This window comes from Rhinoraja longicauda, chromosome 34 (genome assembly GCF_053455715.1).
Source record: "Rhinoraja longicauda isolate Sanriku21f chromosome 34, sRhiLon1.1, whole genome shotgun sequence".
Taxonomy (NCBI): Eukaryota; Metazoa; Chordata; class Chondrichthyes; order Rajiformes; family Arhynchobatidae; genus Rhinoraja; species Rhinoraja longicauda.
Window position 1 is genome coordinate 15,168,766 of NC_135986.1, and position 9,627 is coordinate 15,178,392.

A 9,627-nucleotide genomic window follows, 5' to 3' on the forward strand; every position below is an offset into this window, starting at 1 on the left:
GAAATGGGACATTTTGTTTTATGAAAAGGATATAATAGAGAAATGGAGGATATTTAAAGGTGAAATTTTGAGAGTACAGAGTCTTTATGTCCCTGTTCGGTGGAAAGGAAAGAATAAGAATTTGAAAGAGCCGTGGTTTTCCAGGGAAATTGGACACTTGGTTCGGAAAAAGAGGGAGATATACAATAAATATAAGCGGCAGGGAGTAACTGAGGTTCTTGAGGAATATAAAGAATGTAAAAGGAATCTTAAGAAGGAAATTAGAAAAGCGAAAAAAAGATATGAGGTTGCTTTGGCAAGTAATGTAAAAGTAAACCCCAAAGGGTTCTACAGATATGTCAATAGCAAAAGGATAGTGAGGGATAAAATTCGTCCATTAGAGAGTCAGAGTGGACAGCTATGTGCTGAGCCGGAAGAAATGGGGGAGATATTAAACAATTTCTTTTCTTCGGTATTCACCGAGGAGAAGGATATTGAATTATGTGAGGTAAGCGAAACAAGTAGAGTAATAATGGAAATTATGAGGATCAAAGAAGAGGAGGTACGAACACTTTTGAAAAATATAAAAGTGGATAAGTCTTCAGGTCTTGATAGGATATTCCCTCGGACATTGAGGGAAGTTAGTGCAGAAATAGCAGGGGCTATGACGGAAATATTTCAAACGTCATTAGAAACGGGGATGGTGCCGGAAGATTGGCGCATTGCGCATGTTGTGCCTTTCTTTAAAAAAGGTTCTAAAAGTAAACCTAGCAATTATAGACCTGTTAGTTTGACGTCTGTGGTGGGAAAATTAATGGAAAAGATACTTAGGGACAATATATATAATCACATGGATAAACAAGGCCTGATTAGAAACAGTCAACATGGATTTGTGCCTGGAAGGTCATGTTTGACTAATCTTCTTGAATTTTTTGAAGAGGTTACCAGGGAAATTGATAAGGGCAAGGCTGTGGATGTTGTCTATATGGACTTCAGTAAGGCATTTGACAAGGTTCCACATGGAAGGTTGATTAAGAAGGTTAAATCGTTGGGTATTAATAGTGAGGTTGCAAGATGGATTCAACAGTGGCTGAATGGGAGATACCAGAGGGTAATGGTTGACAACTGTATGTCAGGTTGGAGGCCAGTGTCTAGTGGAGTGCCCCAAGGATCTGTGTTGGGTCCACTGTTGTTTGTCATTTACATTAATGATCTGGATGATGGTGTGGCAAATTGGATTAGTAAGTATGCAGATGATACTAAGATAGGTGGTGTAGTTAATAATGAAGTAGATTTTCAAAGTCTACAGAGAGACTTGGGCCGTTTGGAAGGGTGGGCTGAAAGATGGCAGATGGAGTTTAATGCTGATAAGTGTGAGGTGCTGCATTTTGGTAGGACAAATCAAAATAGGACGTACAGGGTAAATGGTAGGGAATTGAGGAATGCAGTGGAACAGAGGGATCTGGGAATAACTGTGCATTGTTCCCTGAAGGTGGAATCTCATGTGGATAGGGTGGTGAAGAAGGCGTTTGGTATGCTTGCCTTTATAAATCAGAGCATCGAATATAGAAGTTGGGATGTAATGTTGAAATTGTACAGGGCATTGGTGTGGCCGAATCTGGAGTATGGTGTGCAGTTCTGGTCGCCAAATTATAGGAAGGAAGTCGACAAAATGGAGAGGGTACAGAGGAGATTTAATAGAATGTTGCCAGGGTTTAAGCACTTAAGCTACAGAGAGAGGTTGAACAAGTTGGGTCTTTATTCTTTGGAGCGTAGAAGGTTGAGGGGGGACTTGATAGAGGTTTTTAAAATTTTAAGAGGGACGCACAGAGTTGACGTGGGTAGGCTTTTCCCTTTGAGAGTGGGGAAGATTCCAACAAGGGGACATAGCTTCAGAATTAAGGGACAAAAGTTTAGGGGTAACATGAGGGGTAACGTCTTTACTCAGAGGGTGGTGGCTGTGTGGAATGAGCTTCCAGTGGAAGTGGTGGAGGCAGGCTCGATTTTATTATTTAAGAGTAAATTGGATAGGTATATGGATGGGAGGGGATTGGAGGGTTATGGTCTGAGAGCAGGTAGATGAGACTAGGTCAGAGAAAGTGGTCGGCGTGGACAGGTAGGGCCGAATGGGCCTGTTTCCGTGCTGTAATTGTTATATGGTTATATGGTTAAATGGTATGGGGAGAAGGGAGGAACGGGGTACTGATTGAGAATGATCAGCCATGATGACATTGAATGGCGGTGCTGGCTCGAAGGGCCGAATGGCCTCCTCCTGCACCTATTGACCTGAAGTGAGAGAAATCAATGTTCCTACCAATGTTCCTACCAAAGCTGCCCAAGCGAAATATGAGATCCTGTTCCTCCAATTTACATTTTGCCTCACTCTGACAATGGAGGAGACCGAGGATAGAAAGGTCTGTGTGGGAATGGGAAGGAGAATTAAAGTGTCCAGCAGCCAGAAGATCAGTTTGGTTCTCGCGGGGTGAGCAAAGGTGTTCCGTGAAACGATCACCCAGTCTGCATTTGTTCTTGCCGATGTATGAGTCAATAGACAATAGACAATAAGTGCAGGAGTAGGCCATTCAGCCCTTCGAGCCAGCACCGCCATTCAATGCGATCATGGCTGATCACTCTCAATCAGTACCCTGTTCCTGCCTTCTCCCCATACCCCCTCACTCCGCTATCCTTAAGAGCTCTATCCAGCTGCCTCTTGAAAGCATCCAACGAACTGGCCTCCACTGCCTTCTGAGGCAGAGAATTCCACACCTTCACCACTCTCTGACTGAAAAAGTTCTTCCTCATCCCCGTTCTAAATGGCCTACCCCTTATTCTTAAACTGTGGCCCCTTGTTCTGGACTCCCCCAACATTGGGAACATGTTTCCTGCCTCTAGTGTGTCCAATCCCCTAATTATCTTATATGTTTCAATAAGATCCCCCCTCATCCTTCTAAATTCCACTGTGTACAAGCCTAATTGCTCCAGCCTTTCAACATACGACAGTCCCGCCATTCCGGGAATCAACCTAGTGAACCTACGCTGCACGCCCTCAATAGCAAGAATATCCTTCCTCAAATTTGGAGACCAAAACTGCACACAGTACTCCAGGTGCGGTCTCACCAGGGCCCGGTACAACTGTAGAAGGACCGCTTTGCTCCTATACTCAACTTCTCTTGTTACGAAGGCCAACATTCCATTGGCTTTCTTCACTACCTGCTGTACCTGCATGCTTCCTTTCAGTGACTGATGCACTAGGACACCCAGATCTCGTTGAACATCCCCTCTTCCTAACTTGACACCATTCAGATAATAATCTGCCTATCTATTCTTACTTCCACAGTGAATAACCTCACACTTATCTACATTAAACTGCATCTGCCATGTATCCGCCCACTCACACAACCTGTCCAAGTCACCCTGCATCCTTATTGCATCTTCCTCACAATTCACACTACCCCCCAGCTTAGTATCATCTGCAAATTTGCTAATGGTACTTTTAATCCCTTCATCTAAGTCATTAATGTATATCGTAAATAGCTGGGGTCCCAGCACCGAACCTTGCGGTACCCCACTGGTTAATGCCTGCCATTCCGAAAGGGACCCATTTATCCCCACTCTTTGCTTTCTGTCTGTCAACCAATTTTCTATCCATGTCAGTACCCTACCCCCAATACCATGTGATCTAATTTTGCCCACTAATCTCCTATGTGGGACCTTGTCGAAGGCTTTCTGAATGTCGAGGTACACCACACCCACTGACTCTCCCCTGTCAATTTTCCTAGTTACATCCTCAAAAAATTCCAGTAGATTTGTCAAGCATGATTTCCCCTTCGTAAATCCATGCTGACTCGGAATGATCCTGTTACTGCTAGCCAAATGCTCAGCAATTTCGTCTTTTATAATTGACTCCAGCATCTTCCCCACCACTGATGTCAGACTAACTGGTCTATAATTACCCGTTTACTCTCTCCCTTCTTTCTTAAAAAGTGGGATAACATTTGCTATCCTCCAATCCACAGGAACTGATCCTGAATCTATAGAACATTGAAAAATGATCTCCAATGCTTCCACTATTTCTAGAGCCACCTCCTTAAGTACCCTGGGATGCAGACCATCAGGCCCTGGGGATTTATCAGCCTTCAGTCCCATCAGTCTACCCAAAACCATTTCCTGCCTAATGTGGATTTCCTTCAGTTCCTCCATCACCCTAGGTTCTCCGGCCCCTAGAACATTTGGGAGATTGTGTGTATCCTCCTCAGTAAACACAGATCCAAAGTAACGGTTTAACTCGTCTGCCATTTCTTTGTTCCCCATAATAAATTCCCCTGGTTCTGTCTTCAAGGGACCCACATTTGCCTTGACTATTTTTTTCCTCTTCACGTACCTAAAAAAACTTTTGCTATCCTCCTTTATATTATTGGCTAGTTTACCCTCGTACCTCATCTTTTCTACCCGTATTGTCTTTTTAGTTAACTTTTGTTGCTCTTTAAAAGAGTCCCAATCCTCTGTCTTCCCACTCTTCTTTACTATGTTATACTTCCTCTCCTTCATTTTTATGCTGTCCTTGACTTCCCTCGTCAGCCACAGGTGTCTCTTTGGGATAAATTGATCCTGCAACCTCTGCATTATTCCCAGGAATACCTGCCATTGCTGTTCTTCCGTCTTCCCTATTAGGGCCTCCTTCCAGTCAATTTTGGCCAGCTCCTGCCTCATGCCTCTGTAATCCCCTTTGCTATACTGTAATACCGACACTTCCGATTTTCCCTTCTGCCTTTCCATTTGCAGAGTAAAACTTATCATGTTGTGATCACTGCCTCCTAATGGCTCTTTTACCTCTAGTCCCCTTATCAGATCAGGATCATTACACAACACTAAATCCAGAATTGCCTTCTCCCTGGTAGGCTCCAGTACAAGCTGTTCTAAGAATCCATCTCGAAGGCACTCTACAAACTCTCTTTCCTGGGGTCCATTTCCAACCTGATTTTCCCAGTCTACCTGCATGTTGAAATCTCCCATAACCACCGTAGCATTACATTTGTGACACGCCAATTTTACCTCCTGATTCAACTTGCACCCAATGTCGAGGCTACTGTTTGGGGGCCTATAGATAACTCCCATTAGGGTATTTTTACCCTTACAATTCCTCATTTCTATCCATACTGATTCAACATCTCCTAATTCTATGTCACCCCTTGCAAGGGAATGAATATCATTCCTTACCAGCAGAACAACCCCACCCCCTCTGCCCACCTGTCTGTCTTTTCTATACGTTGTGTACCTCTGAATATTCAGTTCCCAGCCCTGGTCCTCTTATAGCCATGTCTCAGTGATCCCTACAACATCATACTTGCCCATGACTAACTGAGCCTCAAGCTCATCCACTTTATTTTTTATACTACGCGCATTTAAGTACAACACTTTAACTTCTGTATTTACCTCCCCTCTCACATCGGTCACAATTGGCCCTGCCCTTAATCTCTTTTCCCCTCTAGAACTTCTGTTCCCATTCTTCCGAGAGTCTTCTGCAATATCTCCTGTATTCCCTTTAACCTCATCTTCATATTCCCAATTTGTTAACCCCTCCCCCCCCACTACTTAGTCCACATCTTAAACAACGGATACAGTAGATGAGGTTGGAGGAGGTGCAAGTGAGGCTTCGTTCCACCCTCACCTCCCTTCCAGCTTGCTTCCCCAACTACAATCAGACTGAAGAAGCTCCCTACGCCGGGCGTTCTAGTCGAATTTCCTGCTAATTGGAGCTTCCCGACATCAGTCTTTACCCGAGACTGTGAGTTCCTCGGTGTTGAAACCCGCAGGCCGCAGTTGGATCGTCTATCCCAGACAGGGGATCACAGGCTCCGATGGTAAGTCCATGGCCCCATGGTGGGGCTCCAAGTCAGTCGCAAGCAAGGCCACCAGCTCCATGATGTTATGCACAGAGCGATCGGAGAAATGATCCGGAAAACAATCGCATCTCCGGTGAGGTAAGAGATTGAAAAAAAGTTTCCCCCGACCCCACCCCCGCATAAAACAAACCAGAGAACATTAACACAAACTTTTTAAAACACACTAAAAATAACAGTGGAATTCTGCTGCTCTGACTGATGAACCTGTCCAAACACCTTTTAAAGATTGCGACTGTGCCTCCTTGCACCTCCTCCGGCAGCTTGTTCCACATACCCGCCACCCTCTGGTTTTTGTTGCGTGCTATCCAGTCTTAGGCACGTGGATATACAGGGAATAGAGGGATATGGACCCCTCTTGATACGTTGCCGCGGTGGGAAAAGCCGTTCGCCGGCATGGGCCCACAGATGCTGCCGCAGCTGTGAGCTGCTTCACCACAGTACTAGCAGTCGTAGGGTTGGCCACTGGTGTGCACGCGCTGGTGAGACAGGGCATGGGAGGCCATGGCAAAGCCCTCTCCACTCACCGGGCTGGGAATGGGACAATCGCCGGCGTGCACCCGCTGGTGTTCCAGCAGTTTGGTGGAGCGGGTGAAGCCCTTGCCGCACTGGGCGCAGGTGAAGGGGCGCTCGCCAGTGTGGGTGTGCCAGTGCTCCAGCAGGCTGTAGGAGCGGGTGAAGCCCTTGCCACACTGGGCGCAGGTGAAGGGACACTCGCCGGAGTGGGTGTGCCGGTGCTCCAGCAGGCTGTTGGAGCAAGTGAAGCCCTTGCCGCAGTCGCTGCAGGTGTACGGCCGCTCCCCAGTGTGCAGGCGCCGGTGCATCTTCAGTTCTGGCGACGACTTGAAGCCTTTGCCGCAGTCGGAGCAGGTGAAGGGGCGCTCACTGCTGTGCACCCGCTGGTGCACCCGCAGCCCCGACAACTGGGCAAAGCTCTTGTCACAGGTGGAGCAGCCAAAGGGCTTCTCGCCCGTGTGCACCCGCCAGTGCTGCTGTAGCCCATACGACCGGGCAAAGCTCTTGCCGCAGGTGGAGCAGGTGAAGGGCTTCTCGCCCGTGTGCACCCGCCGGTGCCGCAGTAGCCCATACGACCGGGCAAAGCTCTTGCCACAGTTGGAGCAATCGAAGGGGCGTTCTCCAGTGTGCGCCCGCCGGTGGGTCTCCAGTAGGCCCGGCTGATGCCAGGCCTTGCCACACAAGTCGCACTCATAACGTTTCTCCTTGTTGTGCCCCGTCATGTGGTCCTCCACCGTATCTCAGCCCGCACACCGAGCAGACGCGGGGTGGGGGGGGCTCACCGACACCCTGGCCGCCCTCAATGGCTGCTCACGTCCCCGTCTCTCTGTCCACAGCAACGGCTCCTAAACCCTGCAAGAGGGGAACACAGAGGGTCAACAAGCTGGCAAACACGACATTACTAATATGTGAACATTACTAGTGCTTGAAGGAGGGGAGCGGGTGAGGGGTTGAGGAGGGAAGTCGGGGAAGGGTGAAGGGTGACAGGGGGGTGTGAGGGGTGAGGACGTGGAGTGTCAGGGGGGGTGAAGGGATGTGTGAGGGGGTTGTGGGGATGTGTGAGGGGGGTGTGGGGGAATGAGGGGATAGAAACATAGAAAATAGGTGCAGGATGTGTGAGGGGATTGTGAGGGGTTGAGCGGATGTGTCGGGGGGGGGTGAGAGGAGCGAGGGGATGTATGAGGGGATGTATACGGGGGCGTGAGGGGATGTGTGAAGGGGTGAGGGGATGTGTGGGGGTGATGGGGCATGGGGGGTGAGGGGATATGTTTGGGGGGTGTGGGGATGTGTGAGGGTGGTGAGCGGATGTATGAGGGGGTGTGAGGGGATGTGTGAAGGGTGGGAATGTGTGAGGGGGTGAGGGTATGTGTGAGGGGGTGTGGGGATGTGTGAGGGTATGTATGAGGTGTTGGGGTGAGGGGATGTGTGAGGGGGTGTGGGGGGGTGTGAGGGGGGGTGGGGGTGTGTGAGGGGGGTGGGGGTGTGTGAGGGGGTAGGGGGTGAGGGGATGTGTGAGGGGGGGTGGGGGTATGTGAGGGGGGTGGGGGTGTGTGAGGGGGTAGGGGGTGAGCGGATGTGTGAGGTGGGGTGGGGGTATGTGAGGGGGGTGGGGGGTGTGCGGGGGGGCGTGTGTCAAAGGGGGTGGGGGGGTGTGAGGGGGTGTGAGGGGGGGTGGGGGTGTGTGAGGGGAGGTGGGGGTGTGTGAGGGGGAGGTGGGGGTGTGTGAGGGGGAGGTGGGGGTGTGTGAGGGGGAGGTGGGGGTGTGTGAGGGGGGTGGGGGTGTGTGAGGGGGAGGTGGGGGTGTGTGAGGGTGAGGTGGGGGTGTGTGAGGGGGTGGGGGTGTGTGAGGGGGTAGGGGGTGAGGGGGGGGTTGAGGGGATGTGTGAGGGGGGTGGGGTGGGTGTGTGAGTGTGGTGAGGGGTGAGGGTTGTGAGTGGGGGTGGGGTGTTGTGAGGGGATGTGTGGGGGGTGGGGGTGAGGGGATGTGTGGGTGTTGAGGGGTGTGAGGGGGTTTGGGGGGTTGAGGGGATTGGGTGGGGTGAGGGGATGTGTGAGAGGGATAGGAATGTGAGGGGATGTGTGGGTGTGTGGGGATGGTTGTGGTGTGATGGTGTGGGTGGGGGGTGAGGGGATGGGGTGTGGGATGTGTGTGGGATGTGTGAGGGGGTGGTGGTTGGGGGTGAGGGGATGTGTGGTGTGTTGGTGGGTTGTGTAGGGGTATGGGGGTGTTGGGTGTGAGGGTGTGTTGGGGTGGTGGTGGGGTGGAGTGTGTTGAGGGGGATGTGGTGGGGTTGTGGGGGTGTGTGTGAGGTGAGGGGGTGTTGGGGGGTGGTGGTGGGTGTGTGATTTGTGGTGGGGAGTGTGTGTGGTGAGTGGGGGTGTGTTGGTGGGGTGGGGTGGTTGTGTGGGGGGTGTGATGTGTGGTGGGGTGTGGGTGGGTGAGTTGGTGTGATGAGGGGGGTGAGGGGATGTGTGAGGGGTGTGGGGTGGTGGTGGGGGAGGGGGTGTGGGAGGGATGTTGTGAGGGTGTGTGAGGGGGTTGTGTGAGGGGGTGAGGGGATGTGTGTGGGTGGTGAGGAGGTGTGGGGGTTGGTGGTGTGTGAGTTGGTGGTTGAGGGGGTTTGGTGGGGTGGTAGTGAGGGGGGTGGAGGGGGTTGTGGTGAGGTGGTGAGGTGTGGATGTGGTGGGTGTGGGGTGTGTGTGGGGGTGTGTGGTGGGTGGGTTGGGTTGGGGGTGTGTGTGGGGGTGTGTGGGGGTGTGGGGTGTGGTGTGGGGGGTGGGGGTGTGTGGGGGGTGTGGGTGTGGGGTGGGGTGTGTGGGGGGGGTGTGGGGGGTGTGGTGGGGGTGTGTGTGGGGGGTGTGTGGGGGTGGGGTGTGTGGTGGGGTGGGGGGTGTGTGGGGGGTGGTGGGGTGGGTGGGTGGGGTGGGGGTGTGTGGGGGGGTGTGGGGTGTGTGGTTGGGTGGAGGTTGGGTGGTGGGGGTGTGGGGTGTGGGTGGGGTTTGGGGTGGTGTTGGGGTGTTGGGTGGGTTATGGTGGGTGGGGTTGATGTGGTGGTTGGTGTGTTGGGTGTGTGTGTGGTATTATTAGTGGTTGGTTGGTGTTTGGTGGGTAGTATGGTTGAAGATAGATTATTGATTATGATTTTGTTTATATATTATATATATAGTATAATATATTCATATTTGTAAGATATATTGTATATATTTCTTAATATTTGAACGATTTTTGGTG

At 51.0% G+C, this 9,627-nt stretch overlaps 1 protein-coding gene and 1 pseudogene across 1 annotated transcript; one reads left to right on the top strand and one right to left on the bottom strand.

Moving 5' to 3' along the window:
* Positions 1-9,627, top strand: part of LOC144609593 (histone H2A-like) — a 90,634-nt pseudogene that overhangs the window by 55,838 nt on the left and 25,169 nt on the right.
* Positions 5,607-7,244, bottom strand: LOC144609445 (uncharacterized). The gene has a single exon (XM_078427925.1). It carries the CDS (start codon positions 7,115-7,117, stop codon positions 6,323-6,325), a length of 795 nt encoding a protein of 264 aa, XP_078284051.1. The 5' UTR covers positions 7,118-7,244; the 3' UTR covers positions 5,607-6,322.

Bases quoted from the DNA above. Each gene is read 5' to 3' on its own strand.
- LOC144609445 (XM_078427925.1), bottom strand. From the start codon at position 7,117: ATGACGGGGCACAACAAGGAGAAACGTTATGAGTGCGACTTGTGTGGC.